Genomic DNA, 27,563 nt, shown 5'->3' with positions numbered 1-27,563 from the left:
TGGAGTCAGAACTAGTTCTGCTATTACTCAAGTCTAAACATGATAAATTAAGGCCAGCAAGTAGTTTTGACTCTGCAGGCAGTGTGGGTGGACAAGCAAGGATCGTAAAACCTACTGGCTTTATCATAAAGGTCTAAATGCAACTATCAGGCTGCCAGCAAAATCCATCCTGTCTGCAATAACTGGCAGTTCCTGGCAGTGAAAGCTCTATCAAAGAGCTGGTGGACTCAATTCTAATTAGATTTATTTTAAGGAAGCTTGACTTTTTTAATCTCACTTCAATGAATTTTCTGTTTGTTTCTTTTTAAACAGCCCAGGAAGAGACAGATTGTTTCTAGGTTTGCAAAAACCAGACACTGCAGTGCTGAGGGAATTTAGCATCTAAAGCCAAGTGCGTAGTCTTTTGTGTACTGTAACTTGGCTGCTTACGTGAGTAGATAATGACAGCAAAGCCCGCTGCTGAAGGGATGCTGCAGTCTCAGTCACTGAGTGCAGGCTTTAACTTCTGCATCACGTCAGAGACGTTATCATCTTCCAGCTGCAGTTTTCACAGAGAGGGAGAAAAAGAAAATGAACATCACCCATCAACTCTTATACCCAGAAGTGACTCAGTTGCTATAACAGGATGCAGTGTGAGATTCAATCCTTATTGAAACATACTGAACTCTGCCTTAGTAGTATGCATTCCTTTTATTTAAAAAGTTGTTCTAGTAGTGCATGTCGCACCTATACAAAAGTATTTTTACACTGTCCACACACAGGTATTATAAGGGCTCCAACGGTTGCCACAAGTCTCAGCTAGATCATGTGCTAATGCAGCATTCTTGGTACGTGGCCTCTAGGCTGAGGGAATGGGGCAGAAGTCAGCAGTACTGGGAACTGTTGGCAAGAGGCACGTGTGTCCCCTGAGGGACGGTAAGACCCCCTGCCAATCCTAGATCCATTTGGGGAGAGGAATAGGGACAACGTCTGTAGGAAGAGCACCAGTGTCACAAGAGGAAGTTTACCAGGCTGGAGCAGTGTTGGCCAAGCGTCTCATGCGCCTACGAAGAGAAAAAGGGTTATGGTGAGTGCTGTGTTACAGATATGTGAAGCCTTACTAAAAGTGATGCTTTGGGTGAGGTTACTGAGCATCTTTGGTCACTCGAGTGCTCCTGCTCACAGTGCTGTGACCCCACTTTCAGCAACCGCTTTTAGGGCAGTTTTGCTCATTCACTGAGACTGAACCAGTTGCTACTGAGAACTATTGAGATGGTGCTGGCTGGGAAGAAAAACAATTATAAATCTGTTAATCAGCAATAAAATACACCTAAGAAAGATCCAAGCCAGCGTACTTATGTTCCCACAGCACATCATCTGGAGGGATACTAGCAGTTCATTTATACTGCCAGAAGCAGCTGCAGTTTAACCAAGTAGGAGCAAGTGCTTTTGAGTGCTTGCTGAACACTGCTCAGTGGGGCTCTATGGCAAGCAGAGCTCCTCCTGCAATGACAGAAATGCTCATGTGCCGGCAAACAGGTCAACATTCATCAGGCTGGAGTGGAGACCCTGTCTGTCCCTACATCAAACAGCACTTTATCCTACACAAAGGAATCCTTCTGGCAGGAATTCACATGACAGTGCACGAAACTTCAATGCTTTTGATGAATGCCTTCCTCCAGAAACACTTCCCCCTGCACATGCAGAGAGACCAGGGGGGAAAAAATGAAACTTTGTTTCAAGCAGGATATGGCTAAAGTAGACAGTTAAATATTTGTGGAGTGAGGTGATAACAGTTTAATATCCTGAAGCAAAAAGGGCTGTGAGGTTGTTGTGGTATGCAAGTTTGAAATCCTGCCAGTTGGCACTCAGCAGAGAATAAAGAAACATCAAGGCTTTTAACTTCTGTCTTAGGGACAGGCCAGAATGAGAACTGAACCAGGGGCAGCACCTCGTATTTCTGTCCTGATCTCTGATCTTCTTCTCCATCTCAGCGTCTGTGAGGGTTTCCAGAAGAGGGCACCACTGGTCAGCATCCCCCGTGTTGCGAATGGCGATTTCCACAGTCGGCAAAGGGTTCTCACTGCAGCAGCAAGGCAGAAATCAAAGCAACGTTCGTCAGTGCTAACAGTGCACTCCTCTGGGTTACCAGCCCCGGTGCAAGAAACAAGCACAGCAGATCATTTTAAGTGTTTCAGGCTTAAGCTCTCAGTCAGCCCCAGTGGACACAGTCTGGTTCCCTGTAGTACCCTGGGCAGTTACCATCTCAAGACCAATTATTACCAACTCTACAACCACAAGAGAAAATAGACATCAAAACAACTGTGGCAGAAGTAGCTCTCTCCTATTAAGGCCATTATGTACTTGGCTGTCAGGGTTCAAATGCAGTACACACAGGCAATATTTGTATCAGTTTATGAACCTGACAGTGGAACAAGGACTTTCTCCCCACTGCCATGGCACAGGCTGTCCTTTTTGAGGACCTGCTGTTGTAACCACAGACCGTGATTAATCCCAGCACAAGCAGTGAAACACAGAGCTCTGTTACAGATCACAAGGTTGCTCCTCAGAGATCTGTCTGCCCTGAACAGCTGCATTATCACACGCATAAAAATGTTTACTCCTTCACCAGTGACTTTCCAGCAAAAGTCAACAGGAACTTACCAGGAGTAGCTTCCCAAACATCGAGGGTGGAGCTGGAAGCTCAGCATAAATACAGAGGAGCCTCAGAATGTAAATGTTTGCTTTGAATTCTCGAAAGCAGTTCAGCACAAGTGTGTCTGTGAATGTGTACGTGTGTGTGAGCGTGTGTGAGCCCTCACACAGGTGTGCATGTGGATCCCAGGGATTGGTCCCCACCAGGATCCCAGCACTGATGCTCGGCCATCTCATTCACAGCAAGGAACACTTCAGTGCCATCCACCATGGGAGCAGGCAAAGTCTGCATCAAAGCTGTTAGAAGAAAAATGAATCCAACACCTTTGGTATCTGATCCTGGGAGGAAACTTTGGTCCAATCCACCTCCAATATTGCTGATATCCACTAAAGCAACACTTGAACTCAGCCACAAAATACTGAAAATTCCAGGTGAACTGCTAGATCCTGACTTAAGCACGGTAAATGAGGTTGAGACCATGCTATCAGCAACGAGCATCCATTAGGATTAAACAGGGGCTAGAAGGCCAGCTCATGAGCATTGCTTACATGCAGTCCAACCTAGATACCACATTTCTGTAGGGCAGAAATAGAGAAAATGAAAAATCCTCCCTCATCTCCTAAACTTCATCATAGGACAATGCCCCCTCCTTTATCTGTTAAACAAGAGGTGCTGGCAGAATGACTGAAAGGCACTGTCAGCTGTGGCATTCAGTGGAGCACTGCACTGCCTCTACTGGGGCACAGCACTGCAGCCAAGAGGGAGAGGTGTTCCTCTGAAAAGAACAACCCCATAGGCATGCAGGTTTGATGTTCAATACAACGTCATTCTGGTTTTGAAGGCAGAAGTCTGGGTATAAAACTGCGTGCTGCCCTTAGAAACATCTCAGCACTGAGGCAGGAAATGTTTAGTACACCATCCCCTGAAAATCACAACTGAATCAGCTACCAGCCACTTCCAATCCTGTCCCTTCCATTGGGCTCTCAGGCTCCCCTTGTTTTGCAGAGAGAAACCAGCTGAAATAATTGCCCTGGAGTTCATCAACTGAAGGACAGTTTCAGCTCTCCCTCTGATGACTAAGAGACACATGACTTCCCAAATCTCCAACTCCTGGAGATTTTAAGGTTCTTTTGATACATCTACAGCAGAATCTTTCCTTACATCGGCGGAATAACTTTGGAGCAACCATCACTGCTGTGGTTTGGGAATTCAGGAACTACCCAACCACAAAACCCAAACATCATTAATCACAGGAAGGTTTCAAAAGTACTCCTTTGCAAAAAGAAGAGAGGGAAGAGGAGGGCATATTTGTACTGTGACAAAAAAAGCAAGTCTTAAATTAGGTGCTTTCTGCCTCTGAATGGTTCACAGCTATTGTACTTTATTTCTGTGCTTTCCTTCCTCGTTTTTAAATCACCCCCTTAAAAAATGGCAACAGCCTAAAGAAGGCCTGAAATCTACCTATTTGAGCCACCCCAAAAACAAAGCACTCTTCAGCAACCAGGGACACATATAAAGTAGATGTGTAAAGCAGCAGGGAAGAAGAAGCAGTACTAGAGGCATCATATTGCCACTGACTGCCCTCCAAGCTCCCACCCATCCTCAGCAACACATACCCACTGCTCTAGCTGTTCCACAGCACAGATCTGCAAATATCAATCTGCTGTCATGGATAGCAAGGGAGAAGTCAACTCCCTGCTCCTAGAGAAGAGTTTAACTTCCATGTGAACCACACTAGGGATTAGCTGCAAGCTTCCTTGAGCTGACCTCCACAAAACCAGCGCCAGTAGCACCTTTCTCCCACCTCTGCAATACATCACTTGCTGAACTCTCAAACTTCCTCAAGTGTCACCATGGCCTGAGGTCAAAAAACCCACCAGCACACATTAAGGAATACTTAACAGACTGCAGACTAAGCAACATATGGAGGATAACATCTGTGCAGTACATTGCCACAGAACTCTGCACAGCACAACTGGAAATAATTAATATTAGGAGGCAAGTTACAAAGCTGACTAATCAAACCTGACACTGTTGCGTTCCAGCTAAGAGAACTGCCTGTGATCAAACCAACCTCAACTTCATCCAGGGCAGAGAGCTACAGTGTCAGTCAGGCTTAGCTCAGAAGACCAAAGCTTGGCCCAGGTCAGACAGAGCTGATGAGACAGAAACGTATCCAAGGCTCATCATGTGCAGACATTAGAAGAAGGCACAAGGTTTTCTGACAGTGTTAATTAGAAAAGCCTTTCACTCTGTGGCAAAAACTGATTTCATTGATATTTGGCCCTGGGATGCACTACACCCACCACAAAAAGATCTCTGAGCAAAAGCACAAGCTGGTTGAGAGGCACCAGGATCTACAGAACAAAACACACCAGGCTCCAGATCAAAACTCTTCATTTCTTCACCAGTCAGGCAGCCAGCAACAAGGGGCTGTGCCTGAGGAAGACATGACTGCAAATGTGTCACGTACATTTAGAGTGCTATGGTTAGATCCACTACTAACATTTCTGTTATCCAGAGGACTCCATCCATTTCATACAAGCAGCACAGTGTCTCTTACAGCTCACCAGTAACACCTCACCGTCCCATGACGTGTGACTCACTTGCCACTTCAAGACAGACAACTGTCCAGAACAGTGAGAAGAAATGAAACCATGTGAGCTGCTAACCTTGCACAAGCAGTGGTCCTTAGATAATACCAGCTTAGGGGATCACCAATTGATGAAACAAAAGGATGTCCAAGAAATAAAACAGTCTTTTAAGAACTATATAGTATACAATCTATAAGAACCAATTTCAAATTAAGCTTTCTACACTGTGTCAGCAGTTCAAGATTCGTTGACGTTAACAGCCATGAAGTAAGAAAACACATCTACACCCATCCAGAAAGATGGCAGTTCTGTACCTGAAGGCGTATGTCTTCTGATGCCAGCTCAGCTGTCCCCGGATGCTGTAGGCAATAGTAGTGACAAACTCCCCACCCAGGCCAAGCTCTGAGCACAGCTTCAAGGCAAACTTCTCTGGTGAATTCTCCTTCTCTGACATGTCCCATTCAAACTGGTCTACAAGGGAGATGTTCCCTACGTGGATGTTAAGCTGGAGACAAGGGAAGAAACGAGTCATTCATTTCTCAAGGACAAAATCTAACCTGGATAAAGGATTGGAATTAGGAACTCCTTGGTTTTGAGGGAAGTCTTTGTGCTATCTCTCCCCCATAAATAAATAAACAAAAAATCCAAAAAACCAAGAACACAAAACTAGAGAAATGCAAGTATAGTTCAGCTCTCATTCTACTGCCTCCCTGTAATTTACCTTAATAATAACACGCTGGTCTGACTGATCCTCTAGGATGCTGTCAGTTGGGTATGATTCAATCTGTTGTCGGATGGCAGAGGCAATAGCAGGGACAAAGGTCAGAGGATTCAAATCCAGGTCATCACAAAGAATCTCTGAGAACATTTCTGGGGTCATCAGCTTTTCTGATACAGAACAAGAAGACATTTTTCTCAGCCACCAATGTCTGCCACTTACGGAATACACAAAATTAAGATCCCATCTAACTTTTCAGATTACAGGTATTCAGGAATTACTGCAATCCATGGAAGTGTTAGGGATCTGCTAAGAGCCATGAGAGCCGAATAGGACACATCACTGTAGAAGAGCTTAAAAGATTTTCCTATATGGGGCAAGGACTTGCTTGTTCTCTCTTCATATTTGGTAATGAATGCAACTGTATTTTTCTAGTCTCAGGAAACTCTCCCTCCTACATACCATTCATGTTCCATGTAAATGCATCTCTGAGTTTCTGTCCATCAATTTCCATATCAAGCCTGATTGGAACCAGAACCTCCGGCTGGGATGCGTTCTCATGGATGACTGCTGGGTCATGGTCATCAAAGCTAGAACAAAGAACATCAATAGGGCATGTGGAATAGAAAATGATACATCTGGCATGCATAGAAGGAAGGTGCTTTTTATTGTTACCATCCCTATACTTCAACTTTTCAATTATTAGACATAATCCTCAACACAAAGTTACAGGGCTCTGGCAGCCACCTGCCTATCAGAGCAGCCCCCTGCAGTGTGTCATGTTAGTAACTGTTTCCACTTTTCTGAAGAAGGAAGCTGTCTTACCACAGAGGGAAAGTCCTCTTCTTGTCCCTGCCCATGCGATTTCTGTTAATGGTTGTTGAGCATGGTACTGCATCCAGGTGATGAGAGCTGTTGGGCAGTGTCGGCACCCATTGGTTGTTCCTCTTTGCCTTCTGTTCTCTGCAGAATGACACTCTGTGTTAACCTGCAGGCCCCGAACACCACTGCCACTATTTTTAAACTTAGTATCATAAATTACGAGTTCCTTCCTAATGACAGTTGGACTGAGAACTCATTCCACATTATTGCCTTCAAACTCCATTTTCCGGCCCACAACTATCCACTGCATACGAATCCAGGTGTACCACCAATACATGCTTCATATTTGGATTTCCTGTCTATGTTTACAGAGGAACTGCTGAGAAATGCGACATCTCCAGCAAAAAGTATGCGCAGAGAGTGTTCTGCAGAACATCTGCTACAGTTGGAATGAAGTAACTGCAAAATGAGCTGTATCATCAAACACTAATGTTTTTCTTCCTGTAATATGTGGGCAGCAACCCAATCCTTACAATTTGAAGATCTTCACTTGACCAACATTGCAAATATCTGCTAGCACAGACTTGCAAGCACCCCCCACATGCTGCCTTGGGTTTATGTGATTTCTGCTGGGACAGGACAGTGCTTCCAGTCCACACTGACACGTTCCAGCAACTTCATTGTGCCCCTGGTCCTCACCAACACTGAGGTAGTTGAGGTACTGAGGTCACCAACACTGAGGTTACCTGAGGTAGGTGGGAGGTTCTGTGCTGATAGACACTGCCTTGTATTTCTCATCATTTCCATCCAAGATCTCTTCCACTTCAGAGGCCTTTAACAGTGTCACACTGGTGGCTAATGTTGTATATCCATGATCTGTTACCAGGAAAGATGCTAATAGTTAACATGAAAAAGCATTACATAGCATATGGCATAAACAAGCTGAACAGTGAAAAGTGGAGTCAGTGCAGGTGGGACTAGCAAAAAACACATCATTAAAATAGTAAATAGTAGATAAGCTTATAAGTAATAAGGGGGAAAAAAAAAATCCTACATTAAATAGCCCCACACTATCACATCATTTTGCTCTGCACAACTACAGTCTGCCACAATGATGTAAAATCTTTTCCACAGTCCAGAAAACTATAAATCCTCAGTGGACTTAATAGTGGAAATGGAGATATAACACTCAATGGAAAAGCGAGTGGCTGAGCAGACACATCAGATACTAATGAAAGCTAAGCCAGGGAGTACAAACTCTTAAGACCTGGAAAAAGGGAAGAACCACTGGACAGATCTTACTGAATTGCACAGACCATTAATGTTCTGAGAAAGAAAAGTTCAGCATGTGATGAGGATGCACAATGGGATGACCACAGGGAGAGATCAGAGGATGAGATGTTATTATATGCTGTAATAACGCCAAAGGTCATGGCAGAGATTATTCCTGTAGCACAGCTAAGCATAACACACAAATCAGACTTACATCTTCTTGGACTGTGAGACCGCTGATTTTCTGTTGGGAAAGAAAGAAATCAGCAACAGGTCAGCAGGATATTAGAGGAAGGAGGCTTAAGTATAGAATGAACCACGTATCTTTATTATGCCTTAGCCTGAGGAACACATGACAAGTTGCACTGCTAATGAATATAAGTTCTTAATATTAGTCTCCCATCAAAAATAATACCAAGGTGGCTGCATTCTCACTGTGGTGGTAACATCAGTAGAAACACACTGCAAATTCTGGGAGTCATAAACATATAAAGAACATGAGCATCCTTTCAATGTGTTAAGGGACAGAACCACCCCTCTTTGCTACTAGAAATCTCTTCTGGAATATGGTATTTAACTTGAGGTGTGTCTTTTGCATTGTGATAAATGCAGCCAACTCCAGGACAGCCACATTTTGCAGAACGCTGTCACAAAGCCCTAAAGGTACACAAGCTTCTGAGCCTACAGAGACAGTTCTTCAAGGCAGACATTTAGACTGGGAGCATTTCCTCATCTTCTTACCATGTGAAGATGCCACTATCTTCTTCCTTTCTTCTACTGTGGCTAATCGTCTCCAGAGCGAGGGATACCTCTTGTACAGAGAGCCCCGGAACATACGCAGGTAATTCCCCACCTATAAGAAGAAAAGCAAAGATGTGACCTGGAAACGTATTCCATTTAAAGAAACGAATTATCAAAAACTGAAACAAATTTTCAATAATGAAACAATAACAGTGACCTCATAAATAACCTCCTAAGAGGATTTTTTTTGTTGCTTTTCACAATTCACTGTATCAGGTTTGGCATCATAAAGCACAATTTTTGGCACAATACATAGCTCTTATCAGCACTTATTTCACTAGTTTGCTAAGAAACTCCAGCTCATTGACAGAAATCAGTTTTTGTTTATTTTTGGGACTTTGCTACATCAGCACAGTGTCCAGGAAGGATTTAATGGAGCTGCACACCCAGCTCTCCAGCAGCATCCCTTTCACCAGACACCGCTGGGATCACAGAATCACAGAATGACCCGGGGTTGGAAGGGACCTCAAGGATCATGTAGTTCCAACCCCCTGCCTGGCAGGGCCACCAAACATACACCTTTACTAGATCAGGTTGCCCAGGGCCCCGTCCAGCCTGGCCTTGAACACCTCCAAGGACGGGGCATCCACAACCTCCCTGGGCAGCCTGTTCCAGGGCCTAACCACTCTCCTAGTGAAGAACTTCCCCCTAACATCCAACCTAAATCTTCCCTCTTTCAACTTAAAACCATTTCCCCATGTCCTGCTATTGTCAGGACTGCTTTCCAAGAGTGGATGGCTCAGACACACACAGCGCTGCCTTGTGCTCTACTTTAAGCCCTTGGAACACGCAGGATGCGATCTGTGCCTCTCCAAACCCGCTGACCAGCAGCACAGCAGCTCTGCTCTTCTCAGCACAATGCAACACAGCAGTGCAGGCTCCAGCAGGGTTCGCTGGACAACACAATGAATTCTAGGCTCTGCGACCAGGTTTTTTAACTGCTGCTGTACTTGTAGAGTGTGTATAGTTCACAAAGGGGCTCACATTCCCTGTCACACAGGCCTTATTTTGACCTTAACATCTTTCAGACCATTTTTAATTGTAACTTTATAGCGGGGGGCTGGAAGGCGATCCCTCCTCCTCCACGTACCCTGTGTGGCACATATAGCCAGATAACCTGCAGTTATGGCTCCTTTTAACAGCACAATCCCCACAGTATCACAGCACCAAAGCCCTTCTGCTCCCACACAGCGCTGCCCACCCCACAGCCTCGCCTCGCCGCCTCCCCCCCTCCCCGGGCCGCCGCCATTGTCCGTACCTCGGAGCCGATCATATAGAATTCTCCGTCCTCCTCCAGCTGGAACTTAACGGGCTTCTGCCCGAAGGTTTTGCTCAGCGCCATCATCATCATCGCTGCGGCCCGGCGGGATCCGGCGGCGCTGAGGGAACCGGGGCGCAGCGACAACGGCAGCGCCTCGGCCTACTCCGCTGCTGCTCTGCGCATGCGCAGGGCACCGCCCCGCCCGCTCGTTCCCGCCCACCCGGCGCTGAAGTGAGTCGGGCGGCGGGTAGAAAAGAGGCGCTTTATTGGTACATCGATACGTATATACACAGTATATATAGATATAGATATAAAAAGAGTTGATACGCGTCGTACAAAAGTTGACGCCCACGGGTTTGGTTCTGTACCCGGGAGCACCGTGCGGATGGGCAGTGTCCAGCACTGGGATGGGGCAGGCTGAGGGGCTGCGGCCTCACAGCGCGGGGGGTGATGGCGGCGGGTCGGTGTTATGGGGGGGGTCCCGTTCCAAGGCCTGATGGCTTTGGGATGATAGAGCTACAACAGCCCGGCCACATTAAGGCTGCTCGTGTCTGTAAGGAATGTGGCAGATGCTTCTGTACAGGGACCAAAGCTGGGGCTGCTGCTGGAACGGGAGAGGAGCAAACTTTGTCACTTGTTGTGACACGTCTGTTGTGTCAGTCTGCGCCTGGAAGGAGCCAGGGATGGCAGCAGAGCCCTCAGTGTCTGCTGGAGGTCAGGGCTGGAAGGGAAAAGTAGGGGATGCTCCTTCATCGGAAGGAGTTGGAGGACGGTGTGCAGCTGAAGAAGTCCTGGCTGATCTGACGGGGGTAACCTTCCAGAACCTTCACCTGCACCGGGTCAAACTTCCAGTAGTCTCGGCCTCTCAGGAAATAGGCAAAACCTGTGGAGGAGAGAGGGAGGAGTAAGTGAGCCAGCCTTCACTCAGCTGTCTGCACTAGGTACTACTGAAAGCAGTTCAGCACTGCTGCCTGGGCTGAACTGCAGGCAGAGCTGCTGGGCTTGTCACTATTGGGAGTGGTAACAGCTGGGTCTGGTGGGAAGTAGCATCACCCTGAGCACGTGCCCCAGAGCAGGGCCTGTCCCTGCTGCACTGACCCAGCTCATCCTGAAAAGCAGCATCAATCTCCTGTGGGACGCCTCGCCAGTCAGCCATGGTCCGGGGGTAGATGTTGTCCACCTGGCGTGTGCGAGGGTTGAAGCGCCAGTAGTTGCCTCCACTGAAGATGTAAATCTTGTTCTTCTCTGTCCCCCATACCAGAGCTGCCTGCACGGGAGAAGCAGGGAGGCCCAGCTCTACAGTTGGTGTGGGACCAGAGACTCGTCTCTCGCCGTCATAAATCCAGTACTGAGAATCTGGTAAGGAGATGGAAAAGGGGAAACACATGTTCAGAAGTTCTTAGATGTCAGATAACTTGGCATGGAATTGCAGACTGGAGCTGGTGCCTGGGCAGAGCTCCCAGGGAAAGCTGTTCATGAATGCCCACCAAGGGAGTAAGGAATTCAGTTCTCCCCTCAGTACAACCCAGTGGTGGGACTGGGAGGATTCTTGGCAGCTGTCTCTTCTGTATCTGTGGAAGTTATAATACAAGATTTAGCTTTACATACTATGTACCAGGCTACCTTTCCTGGCCTCTCACAGGCTCACGGTTGTGGTGTTAGAGAGGCCTGTGTGCATTTGAAAGGATGTTTCTCTCTAGCTGCTCCAGTCTGATGGGGTTGCCTGTAGTTTCTGAGGATGCATTTGGGCAGTTGAATCAGACCTGAGCTTTGAGTTTGCTCTGGTTATGCTGGAAAAGGAGTAGAACCCATTGTTGGTAAAGAAATCCACAAAGCTGTAGAGTTTGACAAGACAAAGGCTGATTATTGTGGCATGTCTGTGGTGAGGTGTGGGGCTGCCAGGTGGGTTCAGAGAAGCAAAATGGGTTATGGGCTGACTCAAAGGGGGCACATGTGATGTGTGCCACATCTGTGCATTAGGTAGGGTCCAGGGATCAGCCCCTACCCTGCCAGCTTATCTGGAGTTCATACATAGTCATGCACAGGCATAAGGGGGATGTGGCTGTAGAGAGGCAAGCTACAGAACCCAATTTCTTGTTGCCAAGCTGAAATAGAGGCTGAGAACATATTTCCAGTTTAGATTAAATTGGGAAAAATTTGTAATTGCCCGATGGTATGTAATGCTTTCCCCTTATCTCATTTGAATTCACAGTGGGAGCCCGCCAGTTTTCACACTGAAGGTGTGAGGTGAGGCACTAAGCAATATGTTTATGTGGTAAAAGTGCCTGCAGAGCTGCTTGGTGTAGTTTCTGGTGCTTGGTCTCAAAGTGCGTGTCCCTGCTATTAAATACACACTTGGAAAGAGAAAATAATGGAGCTTAAACAGGAGTCCTCGCTGGTCTTAAGCTCCAGAGTTATCCAGGAGGTCTCACCCCACTGTGGTGACTGATGTTGAATCCCTGTGGTGGCTGGAGGTAGCTTGGCTCTGCACTAAGTCTCCCTTCTTTGTGGGCTCATGGTTTTGGGGTGCTAGCAAAACTCATTAACTGTGGGCAGCAATGAACCTGCCCTTTTTCTCCCATTTTCATCCCCAAGGGAGATGTTGCAGGTGTTTCTTTCCTCCTCTGCCAGCAGCATGGCCAGGGCAGAGGCTCAAAACAGTTGTGTTCCAGAGGAGGAGAATGGTGTATCTTGGCTGTGTCTAAAGTAGAAGTGACCCTTTCTACTCTCTTCCCCTCTCAATAAAAAGCTTAAACAGAGAAAGAAATAAACAGCAAGGATCTTGATTTGCTGATTGTACCCTAAGGGTTTCTCCTTGCAGGGACTTGTTGTGTCCTGAATACCCCTCTGTAAAAAAAGATTTACTTCTGAGCCGTCTGATCCCAGTCCAGCTCTTACCTTGGAAAAACCAGATATTGCCCAGAGGGTCCTCGAAGGTGGCATCGACAGAGCTTGGGATCCCCTGCCAGTGACGTGAGGCCAGAGCTGGGTAGCCGGCTTGCAGCTTTCCAGCTCGGAGCCGCCACACGTAGCGAGATGTGAAGAAGAACAGCTCTCCTCGGATGGTGGCTGCAGCATCAAAAGCTGTCTCGCAAGCATCGGGCTGCACAGCCTGCCAAAGCATGGCCTGGTCAGGGGCTGGGACCCATGAGAGCCAACCTCACCCAGGCTGGGTTCAGCTGATAAGACATCCCCATGTCCAGGATGTCGCTCTACAACTGGGCTCACTAGTGTGGGAGGAAAACAGGCAACAAACCATGTGCAAGCCTGTTGCTGGCCCCATGGTGTGGGCAGTCCCAGCAGCTGAGAACAAGCCATGGTGTTAAAGGAGACACAGACAAGCTGTTCACTTACCTTCACATTGGTGATCTCATTTGTTTCAAGGTCTGGCTGGGGCAGCTCTGCTGGCTGTGTTGGGGTTGGGTTGGGATCCAGTTTGGGTTTCCCATAGAGGTACTGGATACCTTGCTTGTCATCCTCGCTCAGGCTTAGTGGGTAGCGGAAGATGTAGAAAGGAGACATCAGTGACTTGGAGACAGTTGTGTGCTGCAGGCCCAGCACGTGGCCAAACTCATGAGCAGCCACCTGGAGGAGGTCAGTGCCTGCAGAGGGATGAGACAGGAAACACTTGTGCCTGTTTGTGTGAGATGGGCAGGCTGTACTCACAGAGCGGATACTGTATTAGGTTCGTTGCTGCTGATTGTCAGCTCCTGACAATGCACTGAGGTATGCTCTAGGAGTCTGACATGCAGCAATAGAAATCTAGCTTGCAGATTGTTCCTGGATAGCTCTATACCTTGTTTAAGTGTGTATTTTTAAGGAACCAGAGGGTATAATTAAGGGATTCACTGATTCCAGAGCACTGAGAGTGAATTCGTATGCTCAAGTATCAACCTGGGCACATTGGTAATCTGTAATTCTGTCTCCAGTGGCTTCTGTGCTCATCAGCTATCAGCAAGATGAGGGTTTTCTACATACTTATGAACTCTGCAGAAAGAAGGAAACCTGGCCTATATTGTGAGGTATGTGATGGGTGGAAAGGTTGTTTTTGTTCACCCAATCTTGCAACAGTTGTTAGCTACAGCTGTAATGTAGCAGTAGCACTTGTATCATGCCTGCTGTGACAGCTCCTGGTGTCAGTGGGGACTCCTCCGGGGATGCAGCTGGTGAGTGGTGCAGACAGCAGAGGGAGCTCACTTATTGCTTGCGTATGGACTGTGGCAAGAGGAGGGCATTTAAAGATAAGCACACAAAAATTCTTTCAATATCATGACCTGCCCTTCTTCACCAAGCTCGAGCAGTTGTATGGGAGACTGTATTTTGGGGATATGTGATCTGACAGCATCTATAGGAGTGAATGGAGAAAAGTGTATTTCAGTAAACAAAAATGTTGCTTGGCTGGCAACTGTTATTTAGCTTCCAATAGATCATAGATCCTTCTTGAAGTTGATACATTTTAGGGAAGTCTGTAAGGAAAACATTAAGCAGTAAAGCTTGTGAGCAGAGGCTGTTTGTTGACAAGTCTCAGCGTATTCCTTCACTTGCCTTCAGCCAGGAATCCTCCAGGCTGCAGCACAGGTGATGAGAAAGGCAGGGACGTGAGTCAGCTGCTCTCACTGCTCCCACTGGGATTCCCCTGCTGGCCCAGGGGAGCAGGTCACTGCTTAGCACCGAGATGGGGATCCAGCTGGAAGGGTGGAGGGGAAGGTGAGCCCTGGTCTTCCTCTGCAGGTCAGCTGCACGTAGAAGCAATGAATTTTGCAGCACTGACACAATTAATTTAACACACCTATGTCAGCTAGCAAAGCGGGATGTCTGTGTCAGTGATTTATTAGAAACCTTCAGATAGTTGTGTTTAGCTTGGCAGTCTCCTCACTCAATGCTTTCCAGTGCTGGCAGATCTGCAGCACTACTGTCAGATTCTCTGGGGAGGAGGACAGCACGTCTGCAGGAGCTGTGCTGGGTGATTCACTGTCCCTCATAGAAGGTTCTCTGCACACAGTCCTGCTCACTGCACGGCTCTGGGCTGACCCCGAGGCATCTTACCCCCTTTGCTCTGCTGTCTATATAATGAGGCTAAGGATTTTCCTGTCTTTGAGAGCTGAGGCAAAGATTAAACCGCGTTTATATCATAAAGCTCTTTTTGACATATTAAATAGCAATTAGCTGCAAGGACCTTTTATAACATTTATTTATGGAAGGCAGAGAGGGTAAAGGCCATGGAACAGGGCTGGATTCTGATGGGAACTGGCATCTGTTTTGACAGTTCTGGTTTGCCTCCAACACTGACTATGAGAGAATGTAGGAAATTCTTCAGCACAGGCAGCCCCAGCGGGAGGTGCAAAGTGGCAAAACCCACCTGTCCCTGAGTAGCAGAAAGGCTTTAGGAGCAAGATCTTGTGCTGAGGTTCTTGTATCAGGGTGGCATGGACCAAGTCAGAGATGTGACAGTCCTGTCCCTCACAGAGCCAACCTGGTGTTCACCTGACAGAGTTGGACCTGAGGGGTGGCCCATCTGAGCCCTGACACTGATGTGGACAAAATATCTGGAAAACCTCAGAGGAGTGGAGATTTAACCCAGGCTTTGTGATTGTGTCTTTGTCCCTGTGCTAGTTTTGGTGGCTCTTGCAGAAATGGATGCTTCAGGCACAGGTCCAGATGGTCCCAAGCAGTACTGTGGTATCACATGGACACTGACGCCAGGCCCCAAATGCCTGAGCAGTGAGCTACCAGCTCAGATCTATTATTAGCAAAGAAAAAATGTCTTGACTTGCAGTGGTATTGTTTATGGTCAGAGCATTCCCAGGCCACACGGGCAGAGTTGGAGCCTGGGTAGCTTCCCTTTATGGACTTGTTTAAAGGGAAAATACTCTGAGGGCATGCAGGACTGAGTCTGAGGCCTGATTGCTATGTTGTCCTTTGGAAGCCACTTGGTATGTCACCCAGTGTGTGAGCCTGTGTCTGCTCTGGGAATCCAGGCTCCTGGTGCTGGGCATAGGCTTTGCAAAAAAAGGTCCAGCAGGCTTGTAAGTAGCAGGAAGTGACAATACATCCTACAAGAATGGTGGTTGCATTTCAGTTTTACAAGGGCCCTGCTCAAAGCACAGTTAAATATTCTCTAAGTGTGCTGACAGGCACCTGGCACACCACAGTTCCCTTAATAGGTACCATACCCAGGTTGTTCCCGATGGTCCAGGTCTCATCGTAGTCAAAATGGACATCTCCTTCCCGATGCGTCTTGGGGAAGAATGCGTGTGCCAGGATCCCTCCGGGCCCATCAAAGGGCAAATTGTCACCATGCCAGTACCTGGAGGGAAACCACAGTGCACTTCAGATCAACAGCCACGTGGCTCAGGCGCTTGCTCAAGCTTGAGCCCACTCTTGGCAACTGAAGGAAACCCATGAGATGTGACTGCTTTAGGGAGCAGAGGGTGGCACAAGTGAATACACAGAACACAAATCGCATCCCTGCTTTGAGAGTCTTCACTGCTATTCTCAGTTTTGTGCAAACAGGCCACAGAGGGAAGTCTTTGCTCCTGTGCATGTTTTGCCAGCCATTAATTTCAGGCCAAGAGCCAAAATTCATTTAACCAGGAAGTTATATTTGTCTTCAGGCAGACAGTTACATTGTTCTGTCAGGGGACAGGATGGAGGACCTGAAGTTGGAACGTCAAAACAAACACTTAGGGAAACAGCCTGTGGGCAGAGAAATGTAAATATACTCAGAAAGTTAATGAGGGATTAGTAACGGTACTGTGCATGGCCAGCAAAGAACAGCTGCATTTACACTAAGCAGCCCACATCTGACAGAAAAACCAAAAACATGCCCAACTCTGAGAGCTGAAATATCAACCTCTGTGTCAGTGCCCGTGCTGTGCTGGCAGCTCAGCTGCAGGCCTGGCATCTCATACACAGAGCTGCTACTCCACCTGGGAGCAGAGTGTTGCTGCCCACCACACTCACCTCGTGAAATCAATGACAATGTCAGCCCGGCCCTCCTGAACCTCAGTGAAGGTCAGTGGTGTCACATCGCTCCAGACTTTCAGAGCCTCCTCGATGGTCCTTCTCACCTTGGTTTTTACAAGTTGCCACGGGAATCTGATAATTCTGAAAGGCAAAAGACACCAGGGGAAAAGAGCATCAGCAACTCCCTCTGAGCACCAAAGCATCTCCAATCCAGAGAAGTTCCATTCTAGCACCCTCTTCCCCCAGAATCATGTTAATGGGAACATCAATAGCAGCAGCATAAAATGGACTTTTTAAAACAAACTGTGAGTTCAGCCCACGGAATGATGGCTGTGGGGGCACAAAAGCACAGCAGGAGCGTGTGGTGGCAGAGGCACAGCTCAGCATGCACTGGGGTTTGATATGGGGAAGCAAAGGTGTGCACTGGGGTGCTGCTGTGGGCAGACTGTGTGAGTGTTTGGATGGGAGAGTGAGCAGCTGCATTTACAGGAACGTGTGTGTTGGGTGCAGTCCTGCAGGTGGTTTGGTGTGTGGCTGCCCTGCTGCTTGTACGAGCACATCACAGCATGCCACAGTCAGGGGACATAGATGGAGAGTTTTAGGGAGTGAGAAGTCATTTAATCTTACTCTCATTTCACATTTCTCTTACTTGTAGGTGAGATCAGTCTTGTCCCAGCGTCCCCCAGAAAGGACAAAGCGTTTCTGCCTGTTGCGCCCGTTCTGGCCATCCGGCAGCACCGGGAGGTCTGGCACACCACAGCGGGGCGGGTTCCAGTGTGCTGCCTGCTCATCTGCACCCATGGGGAAGCCCTTGGCAGGCACACCAGTCCCCACCAGGGATGAAAGCCAGGGACTCTGCTCTTTCCAGGTATGATGTTTTCGAGATATGTCCTGGAAGAGAAAAGCAAAGCTGTCACTTCTGTGTCTGGGGTATGAGAGGTCTTGATGAAAGGATGAACATCTAACAACAGCAGACCTGCAGAGGTGAATTCCACCTCTCCCTGGTCTCTTCCCTGGCTGCTAAGGCATGTCCTGCTTCCCACAGACATCCTCAGTTCCCTGGGTTCTTGCTCCCAGGCCAGGCCACACCTGTGAACAAAGGCTAATTCCATAGCATCTGCTAAGCCCACTTTTGGTCCACGTTTCCTTGACAGCTGGCCAGCATGAAATGCTTTTGCAAGCTGTAGATGAGAACCAGACCATCCAAACATGAAACAAATCACTTAGGAAGGGAGTAAAATCTTCCACTTTTCCCCACATCCTTTTAACTCGTATTCCCTCCTAGCCCTGATATCGGTGATGTGAACCTTTAGTCCCCAACACATGGTTGTGCTCCCTGTTCTTGTTCCTGTGGCTATAGTGAGTTAAGCAGACGCTTGGCATGGCTCAGGGGCTGCACAAGCTGGAGATAAGGATACATAATCTGGAGGATGACAGTGCTCAGTGCAGAGCAGCAGTGGCTGTTCCTACAGTCCCTGTCACTGTGTGAGTGAGAGAAAGACAGGACCGTTTCCTCTTGCCTCACTCTGCCTGTGGATCTGCTTTCAGTAAGGTCACTCCACTCTCTCACACTTAATTACAAAAGTGTGGTTCCTCTTGGAAGCATTAATCAGTGCTAATTAGCTGATTTCCATTGGTTTCCCAACTAACAGCAGGATTATGGGGCACAGGACCACCGTGATTTGTAAGTCAAGCTTAATCCCCAATCTGCTGTGAGGCATGTAGGGTGAGGGGGTGCTTGATTCCAATGTAACTGTGCTATGTGAGCTCTGGGTCCAAATGCAGCCCTTTTTGCATCATTCTGTGTAGCCAGATTTAAATGTGCTCGAGCACCAGGAGGGCTTGAGTTGTGTAATGCATCTGCTTGAGCAGGCAGGCTCCATCCCACAGGGCTCGAGTCATGTTTCGGGGTCTCTTCCTTCCCTTGCAGAGAGCTCCCTTCTTTCAGGCCAGATCTCCTGCCTGCCTGGGGACTTAAGGGTCAGGCTGGCTCAATTCCAGCGCTGCCACAACGCCGTGTAATCCATGTGCTGCTGTCCCTCTGTTCCCCTACAATGAGCCCATTCATGCGGGCAGGAATGAAGTGTGAAGCCCTTGGCATTAATTCCGCTACTGGGCTTTGACTCCAACATTGCCCCGTGCCTTGGAGTGATGCATGGATGGGCACAGGAGTCAGAGAGGTTGTGCAAGGTGCAATTCAGGTGTCCAGCTCTTGATATGTCTGTTGCTACTTCACGGTGCTGGTTAGTCCTCCGTGCCAGTCAGCCAGCCGAGGGCTTGGCATCTGCCAGCCTTTGCCTTAGAAACCAGCCTCTGCATCCACCCCATCCTGGCGTCCTGCTGCACTTTCACACACCACTAACAAGTGCAAAGAAAGCCATTTTATGTCTTGCACAACAAAGCCCGCTCAACACACCAACCATTGCATGGGGAATCTATCTAATCCTTTAGTGAAAGGAGGGTGCATGAGCTGGCCGGTCCAAGGGGATGCTGCACAAGCCTGCTCCCACTGAATGCTGGAGCCCGGCCAAGTGCAAGATACCTGTTGTTCTAAGCTGAGTTCTCTAAGAGTGGCCTGGCATCCTTCCTTCCCAGGCAGTTAATGTCTGAGAAGGACAGCTGGCAGGAGGAGCTCATAAGGATTGCATCCTGGCCAATGCTTTGTTCTCAGCCCCCATGAGACCCTCTGCCAAGCATACAGTGGCAGCTGTGTCTGCTGATGCTTTTCACCAAAGCCCAGCCTGAAAGGCTCTTGGCTTCCCACAGTGCATGCATTGCTCAGGAGCACTCTGCTACCATGGGGTGATGAATGTGTCTGCATCCCCAGGGCCAGGAGGCACCAGGCAGCTGCTTCAAGACTAATGGGGAGCAGGAGCGAAGATGGATTCCAGGGAAAGCCTTCATTGTGGAGCTGGGAACTCTGTCTTGGCTATGGTAACAAGATCTACCCAAACTGCTGGAGGCCTGACAAGTGGAGGAAAAGTCAGGTGTTGGCTTTTTGCTAGGAACACTGGCATAAACCGGAGAGTATCGTCTGAGCAGAGGCAGAGGAGGAATTACATTTTTCCTTCTTGCCCTGAAGGAACCTATGTACAGGGGCTGAGGACAGGTAGATTTTGTCTCAACTGTTCAATTAACTTGAAGTTGCTGGAACAAACTCCAGCTTTCAGCCATCCAGACCCAACTTTACCTTAAGCAGGATCCTCCCTGCTCCACCTGCCTGCCTGCTGCCATGACCGAGCCTGACCAGGCTTGGGAGGGGACACCAGCAGGTCCCTTGGGTGGAAGCAGGATGTTAGACCTGCCCTGCTGTCCCTGCACTTGCTGCACCGCTGCACAAACAGTGGTAGTGCACAGAGTTTCTCTCTGCCGTCACTACACTGACATTAGCATGATGGCAGGAAAGGGCTGGAAAATGCCACTGCAGGCACAGCCAGCAAGGGGAAATGTGACGGGCAGAAACCACTTTCCAAACAATGCTCAGTAGGTGTATCAGGCTGGAGATTTCAGCCTCCTTGACTGGACACACCTCACAGCAGTCAATTCCCAAGGCTTAGATATCACATCCTGTCACTTAAGGTTGAATCCCTTCCACCCTGTACTGAAACCACCCATCTCTGGGATATGTATGGGTATTTCAGAGAGCTTCTGCTTTGTTTTCTTGAGCTCTTCATATGTGGTATGCCCTAACTGTATGCTTAGGGGTTTGCTTAGAGCTGTGCTGCTTCTGAACCAAGGACAAACCTGTGGAGAAGGGCTTAGGAAGGCAATGGCTGTAGGGTAATCATGAGGGCATCCCCACTCCTATCCAGCCGGCAGAGGGGAAAGAATTGCTGAAGACCAAAAGCAAAGGGAGGTCTCTGCAAGTCAGGAAAGAACAGCCAAATGTAGAGCTGGGTCAGAGCACAAGAGTAGCGCCTGCGGGAAAGATGGGAAACCAGATAGTGTGAGAGAGCCTGCCTCACCCTCCAGCAGTTCTCTCCTGAGGGCTGCAGAGGTCTATGCCTGCCAGCTCTCCTCAATGACAGCTGATCCCCAGCCCATGAGAACCCTCCCATGCATATGCTGCCTCTGAGCCTACAGCAGTCTGCAGCCCTTTGCACAGGATAACCCACAGTCAGGGATAGTGAGTGTACACAGGGAGAGGCAGCTTTCCACTGGGGAAGAAGCCAAGGCTTTGCGATGGAGACCGAGCAGCAAAATTTCTGCAAGTGCAGAGGGGCTGCCAGGCCTGAAACCCAGAGCAGAGAAGAGCAGAGGAACAAAGCTGTACACATAGAGGGCCATTCAGAGAAAGTACCTCTTCCTAACAGCCTTGTGACCAAAAGGCTGAGGGGGAACTGGAGGGAAAGGAGATCCCATGGGAGAGCAGAAACCACTGTGGAGGTGCTGACTGCCCACTCAGTTCCTTCCAGCCGTCTCAGTACTCAGATTCTGTGACACAACGTACATCTCTCTGGCTCCGATGGGGCCAGATGAACATCAGCCAAACTTCCCAGGAAGTGTCCCAGCCATCCCGAGGAGCCAGGAGCATCTTTAACCTCATTGTGTTGGGCAGCACTTGTCACCCAGAAAGAGAAGCAGCCAGAGCAGCACAGCTACAATGGATGTATAAAAAACCTCAAGAGCAAGGCCGCTGCCAGGTACAGACAACTCCAGTGCTCTCCTCTGACTGGGTCCATCCTCGGCTGCCCACCCTGAACTTAAACTTGTCTTCTCTGTCATGCATGTAATTACCTACATGGCTGGGCTCCTGATGACTCCTGCAGCACAGACATGAAAGGAGACCACCCCTCCCTGTCAGATGGTGGGGGCTGGACAAGCTACAGCATGAATTCCATCAGTCTTGGATATTTCCCCTGTCGCTGAGGGCTGTTTTCTGCTGTGGGATGAGTAGATGGGCTTCCTCCCCACCTCCCTGTCCCTTCTGCTGCTTTTCTATTTCTCCTTGTTTTCTTCTTCTGTTACTCAGTGTTTGGCATAGCCCTAGTATTTGCTGCCCCTTTGGCTAGTAGGATTATCCTCCTCCTATCCATGAGTCTGCATCTTGGAGCACTCCTCCCCTTAGCTCATTGTGTGGAGAAGAGCAGATACGCTTTCTCCTGTGGCTCTCATGTACAACAGTTCCAGCATGTCTTTTCTGTTTGCTGCTGGGCAGCTGTGCCCTCTCAGTGGCTCTGCACCCCTGAACAGGCTCCTGGTGATGCTCTTGCCTGACATCAGCACTGGTTTCCTCAAGCACAGAGTGAATAGTGAGCCCAGTATTTTGGCCAGCCTGCTTCTCATCCCAGCATGGATCTGCAGGGGTTGGATTGGAGCTGCACTTACAGCTGCTAGTTAGCAGTTAAACTGGGGTCACCCCATTCTGGAGTAGAGAGTGGATGCAGACCATAAGTGCAGCACTGGATGGTCACAAAGGTGTGAATGCTGTAGCTGAAAGTCCACAGCAGAAGAATTATTTTTGTGCTGCTGGTCAGAAGGCACAGATAATGGACAACATGGAAGAAATGTGTAAGCAAAGTCAACAGATCACTGGTCCTTCACCCTGAACATGGCTCTCTCTCAGCCCCTCCGAATTCTTTACTTACACCAAACAAATCTATAACAAAACTGGCTCCTCCAAGCTGGGCTGCAGCTCAGTCCTACTGCACACAGAGCAGAGGGGATGCAAAGGACAAGGCCAAACTTTGGCCAAATGAGGCCAAATGGGAGGTGCCGCAGTTCCTGGCCTTCACACAGTTGGAGGTTCCTCTCTGCTCACTCCCATACTACACAGCACCACCAAGCACGACCTCCTGGGGCCTGACAGTTTGTTTCCGGATTATTTGATGATAGTTGTTGTTGGCAATGAAAGAAGGAAAATGTTTATTTTTCCTAAGCAACACAGAACATGAAACATTATAGACTGCAAATGTTTATGCCCACAGTCAGAATGAAAAGGCTCAGGCTCTGATGTAACAGGAGAAAGCAAATGAATAAACACTGCAGGACTATTTTTGTTATCAGACACTTTAATTACATGACAGTTTGTGAGTCTGGTCCATCATTAACACCGCAGCCATGCTGCTGGTGTCACCCAAGCAACAGTTTGCCAGAAGCAGCAGTACTTACAAAGCAAACAAGCCCCAGGATGCCAGGACAGTGAAAGGTTTCAAGAGCCCTCAGGATGATGACCTAGAAATCCCCTTGAAGACAAGAAACCAATCTAGGATGAGGTACTCTCCAGCCAGAGGAGGAAGGGCTGAGATTTTTTATGTTCATTGTGCATTTACATGCAAACTGAAGTGAGTGATGAGCAACTGGTGCTCAACCCAAGGACAGCAGCCAGGACATCTCCCACTGCTACAGCCACCAGGCACAGTGGTGCCCTCTGCAGAGCTATGGGGGATATTCTGCCCTCAGGGAACACAGGCAATGATCTCCAAACCCACAAGACGAGCACTGTCCCCCTGCCTGACCCACTGGAGATGTACAGTGGGCTTTCTCCATCCAGGGCAGGCTGTACAGGGCAGTGAGTAAAAGTGAGTGTATGCTGCAGTGTGGGGTCTTCACAGAGTGCTCATCTCCCCTCTGCCCTTTTCTCCCTTTCCAGCCTGCTTTGTCAGCTGCACCCCATTTGCCACACTGCAGGGTGTGTGCGTGTTGCATGTGAAAGCACAAACACAACAGGCCCACTGGAGAATAACTGCTTACATGTGTCATGAGTCTCTCCCAGAGCAGAGGATAAACATGCCTAAAATTACCCCAGCACTCATTTCGGTATTTAAATAGCCAAACCAAACAGTGCAAATCAAACCCTTCCTGCTGGAGCTGCCTTGCCAGCTCTGCTTTCCGCCCGCAGAGCTGGGGGCTGCAGGAGAGCAGTGTAGGGATCCCAGAGCAGTGTAGGGATCCCAGAGCAGTGTAGGGATCCCAGGACTGTCGGCTTCAGGGCATCATGCAGCTCCCAGGTGACGGTGCTGGCAGCTGGGGAGGTGCCATTGCTTTTCCACAGAGAATTTCCCAGCAAACGGAGTGACTCTGAATTCCCAGGGGAGCTGAAAGCAATGCAGGAATTCAGCACGCGCCTTGCGCTGCCCAATGACTGGAGTTCTTTTGTTCTCAAGTTTTACTGTGGACACCAGACACAGCCTGTGTTTTACTCTCAGTTTTCTCTTTCTTAGGCATTAAGGTAAAAGTGAAGGAGAGCTACAAAGACTGCAGCTTCTTAAGCCCAGCCTTAAAATGAATTTTAACCCTTTGTTCCCCTCCCTTCCCAACTACGGCTGTTGTCACTTGGAGCACCCAGCAGCCCCAGTGTGGGTATGGGGCACTGACAGTGCAGCCCTCAGCCACCCCTCCTGCTGGCACAGCCTGAACAAGTCCCCATCTTCTGTCTTAAAGGAGCAAGACTCCTTTCCCAGCTCAGCCCTTTGGCTCCCTTCTCATTCATCACTCGACAGCACAAGGTGCACAGGAAGGAAAACAGCTGCAGTTTAGACATGGAGAAACATCTCTTTGTGTGGAAGGACTAAAATTAGCCAGGAGAGCATGTGATGGCATGGCAGAGCTCTCTTATGGGAGAGGGCAGAGAAATTCATGTGTAGGCCACTGACAACCACGCAGCCCTCCCTGCAGTCACTGCTCCACCCCGCAGCGTACCCCAGCAGGGCACTGGGAGTGGGATGAGGCACATTGCTGTCACCTTACTTGCTGAGTGCAACCACTGTGATGCTGGCTGTACTTGGAGGCACCAGAACACCCCTCAGGAGCCTTGAAATCAGATAAGGAACATGTACCCAAAAGGAAATCCGTTTGGGATGATCTATCTAAAAGGATGGAAAAACATCTGTCCATTGCAACACCCAAAGCAGCGCAGCCACTCTCTCTGCAAAGACTGAATGAAATGTTGATTTACGACCCCGAGCTCCACGTGGCTGATCAAACACACCAGCACAACATGTTCCTTAGCACAACAGATTTGTAGGGTCATCACGTGAAGTTAGTCCAGCCAAAAGTATGAGCACTAAGGATGCGCGGTGCTAACACGGGGTGAGGAGGAAACAGCCCCTGGGCAGCAGGCTGCCAGCTGGGGACCGGCCGAACCCCGCAGCCAGCAGATGCACGGACATGGGAAGGAGCACGAACGGTGCGAGGAGCGGACCCACGTTTGGAGGATGTGACACACACGGCTGCGTCCCCCGGGAGCCTCGCAGGTCCTTGCGGGCAGCAGGACCATCCAGCTGGGGGAACGCCCGGCGTCACCTTCCTCAGAGCACGGCTGAGCTGAGCCAAGAGCGGTGACATTTGGTTTGGAATAATACAAGCGCTTCGGGAGCCGAGGCCGCTCGGTGCCAAGTCCCAGCCCACAGCATCCTTAGCAGCCAAGTTAGAAAGCGCTCAGATGACAGAGCTGATAATAAACCCATCGGCAGACCCTGAGCTAATCCCCGCGGGCTGCTACCGGCCGTTCGCTCTGCCGCTGCTTTATGGCACAGCGGTGCAACACGCGCTAAGAAGCCAACGAGGCGCTCCCAGCACGAGCCGATCCCGGTTCCTCCTGCCGCCGCTCCCCGGCAGCCGCAGCCGCATCCCAGGTGCCGGGACCCGGCGGCCCCCGCTGCCCGCTCGCCCCTCAGCTCCGGCTTTCCCGTCTCCTCGCTCTCACGCGGCACGGCCGGCTCCGATGCCTTTAAGGCGGGGGATCGTCTCGCAAACCCTCTTTGTCCCGGTGCCCGCCCGGGGGGCCGTGCCCGTCCCCACTCACCGGCTTGTGGCGGCGGGCGGGTGCGGCGGGCGCGCAGTGCAGCAGGGCGGCGGCGAGCAGAGCGGCGGCGGGCAGCGGCGGACGGGCCATGCCGGGCGGCGAGGAGCGGCCGGGGCGGGCGGGCTCGGACATGGGGCGGGGGGGTCCCGCAGCGCCTTTTATCCCCCCGCGGCCGCCTGCCCTCCCTCCGCGCCTCCCTCCCTCCCTCCCTCCCGCCCGCCGCCGCTCCTGCCTTTTGTTCTCCCCTCGTCGGGTTACAGCCGTGCGGGCCGAGGGGATGCGGCCCGTCGGTACCGCCGGGCGGAGCCGCCCGGGAACGGGGCCGCCCCGCCGCTCCCTGACCCCCCCCGGGCTTCACGCCCCGATGGGAGGGAGAGAGCGCGGCGCCAGGAGCCGCGGCCGGACGGCACGGAGACGGCGGGGGCTGCAGCCCTGGATGGGGGCGAGAGAGGAGGAGGAGGACGAGGAAGAAGAGGAAGAGAAGGAGGTGCGGGGCTGTTCGCTGCTGCCCCTGGGCTGACAATGCTGCTCCGCCTCCGGCCGTCTGCATCTAGAGTGAGGCAGCACCTGGCTGCAAGTAACACACGCTGCAAGTAACACACGCTGCAAGCGCTTCCTTCCAGTCCCGGAGCTGGTTTCTGCTCTCACTGAGATGGTGTTCGAAGTTGGGGCTGCTCAGCGGGGCGGGCTCGGGAGGGGGCTCGAAAAGTGGTGCTGAAATCCCACAAGCGTTCACCATTCTCCGCCCCGCACGTGCTTTGTGGTGCCACAAAAGCTCTTGGAGCTGCCCCAGAGCGGGTTAGAAGAAATGTATCGGGTGTTTTGCTGTCATCTGTGACAGTTCAGAAAAGCACCGATGCCCGGGACGAGGGGAGCAAGTGGGGGGGGGGGGGGGCGAAGGTGCTTTCCTGTTCCCCTCCCCAGGATGAAAACCATCTCCTGCACACCTGGACCTTGCCGTGCCCATAGGGAAGATCTGATCTCTAGATTTAATGCAGGAAATGTGCCTGCACCACTGCTTTGCATTTATGGGGCTCTGTGTGCGCCTGGCCCTTCACTCACCACCCACAGGAAGGCTTTCCCTGCGCAGGATGCTTAGGAAAGGGAAGGAAGGCTAAACCTTCATTTTGGGGATGCCAAACCTCCATCCGCTCAGCCTGGAGATGCAGGCAGTGCACAGCTCCGGTTTCTATGTTCCTGTGTGGAAGAGGCCCTGCACTGTGTAGCATCCTCTCAGCAGAGTTTAACTGCAAATTGGTTCAAGAAATGTATGCAAATAAGGAGACTTTGATCTCCAGCTGCCCGTGCTGGTGCATGGGGAGTGGGTAAAGCTTCCTGACATCCCAGGCTGTATGACTTTTATTTGTGATGAATTGTTCATGTTTTACTTTATGGAAACCATATTTAGGATGTAAATACTGAGTATGATAAGCAGATGTAAGAAAAATGAGCCTGATGGTGGCCTTGCTTGGGCAGCACTGCCATGCTGAGCAAATGGAGGTGAGGCAGAAAAGTAAAAGCCCACGTAGCACTGTGTGCTGGGCAGTCCAGGGCGATGTCCTGACCTGACCCTGCACAGGTCTTATGTGTAGAGCTGTAGAGCTGCACACCTGGTCAGAGCTCCAGCCCCACTGTGGCTCCCACTGCGAGCACCAGGGTTGATAGACGCTGTCCCTTATTGGAGTGGTGGACTGGAGGTGCCCCAGAGGCCACACCTGTGGGAGCAGCCAGAGGGAAGAAGCAGGGAA

General features: G+C 49.9%; 2 protein-coding genes and 1 long non-coding RNA gene across 3 annotated transcripts; 1 reads left to right on the top strand and 2 right to left on the bottom strand.

Moving 5' to 3' along the window:
- Positions 1–671: 671 nt before the first annotated feature.
- On the bottom strand, positions 672–10,300 carry SMARCB1 (SWI/SNF related, matrix associated, actin dependent regulator of chromatin, subfamily b, member 1). The gene is made up of 10 exons (XM_015878035.2): positions 10,101–10,300; positions 8,783–8,894; positions 8,256–8,285; positions 7,516–7,645; positions 6,773–6,910; positions 6,410–6,537; positions 5,951–6,117; positions 5,544–5,734; positions 1,931–2,062; positions 672–1,043 (listed from the first exon to the last, which is right to left on the bottom strand). The coding sequence occupies exons 1-10, from the start codon at positions 10,191–10,193 to the stop codon at positions 1,004–1,006; spliced, it is 1,161 nt and encodes a 386-aa protein (XP_015733521.1). The 5' UTR covers positions 10,194–10,300; the 3' UTR covers positions 672–1,003.
- A 51-nt stretch (positions 10,301–10,351) lies between these two features.
- MMP11 (matrix metallopeptidase 11) lies at positions 10,352–25,947 on the bottom strand. The gene is made up of 8 exons (XM_015878030.1): positions 25,816–25,947; positions 17,719–17,960; positions 17,067–17,210; positions 16,277–16,410; positions 13,458–13,705; positions 13,002–13,215; positions 11,202–11,459; positions 10,352–10,986 (listed from the first exon to the last, which is right to left on the bottom strand). The coding sequence occupies exons 1-8, from the start codon at positions 25,945–25,947 to the stop codon at positions 10,853–10,855; spliced, it is 1,506 nt and encodes a 501-aa protein (XP_015733516.1). The 3' UTR covers positions 10,352–10,852.
- LOC107321289 lies at positions 11,366–20,632 on the top strand. Its single transcript, XR_001558526.2, has 3 exons — positions 11,366–11,462; positions 17,725–17,937; positions 19,897–20,632. It is a non-coding gene; the product is annotated as an uncharacterized LOC107321289 (long non-coding RNA).
- Positions 25,948–27,563: the final 1,616 nt, after the last annotated feature.

This window comes from Coturnix japonica, chromosome 15 (assembly GCF_001577835.2).
Source record: "Coturnix japonica isolate 7356 chromosome 15, Coturnix japonica 2.1, whole genome shotgun sequence".
NCBI classification, from domain to species: domain Eukaryota; kingdom Metazoa; phylum Chordata; class Aves; order Galliformes; family Phasianidae; genus Coturnix; species Coturnix japonica.
Note: the sequence above shows the minus strand (reverse complement) of the source record. Positions and strands in the feature narration are given on the sequence as shown.

What these genes read in the sequence shown, in the direction of transcription:
- SMARCB1 (XM_015878035.2), bottom strand. Translation starts at nt 10,193, where the DNA reads ATGATGATGATGGCGCTGAGCAAAACCTTCGGGCAGAAGCCCGTTAAG. An exon ending in ACCAGCGTGTTATTATTAAG is followed by an intron (nt 5,735 to 5,950) that starts GTAAATTACAGG and finishes CCTTGTCTCCAG; the next exon opens with CTTAACATCCACGTAGGGAA. An exon ending in CAGAAGACATACGCCTTCAG is followed by an intron (nt 2,063 to 5,543) that starts GTACAGAACTGC and finishes TTGCTGCTGCAG; the next exon opens with TGAGAACCCTTTGCCGACTG.
- MMP11 (XM_015878030.1), bottom strand. Translation starts at nt 25,947, where the DNA reads ATGTCCGAGCCCGCCCGCCCCGGCCGCTCCTCGCCGCCCGGCATGGCC. An exon ending in CCGCCCGCCGCCACAAGCCG is followed by an intron (nt 17,961 to 25,815) that starts GTGAGTGGGGAC and finishes TTTCTCTTCCAG; the next exon opens with GACATATCTCGAAAACATCA. An exon ending in AAGACTGATCTCACCTACAA is followed by an intron (nt 17,211 to 17,718) that starts GTAAGAGAAATG and finishes TTTGCCTTTCAG; the next exon opens with AATTATCAGATTCCCGTGGC.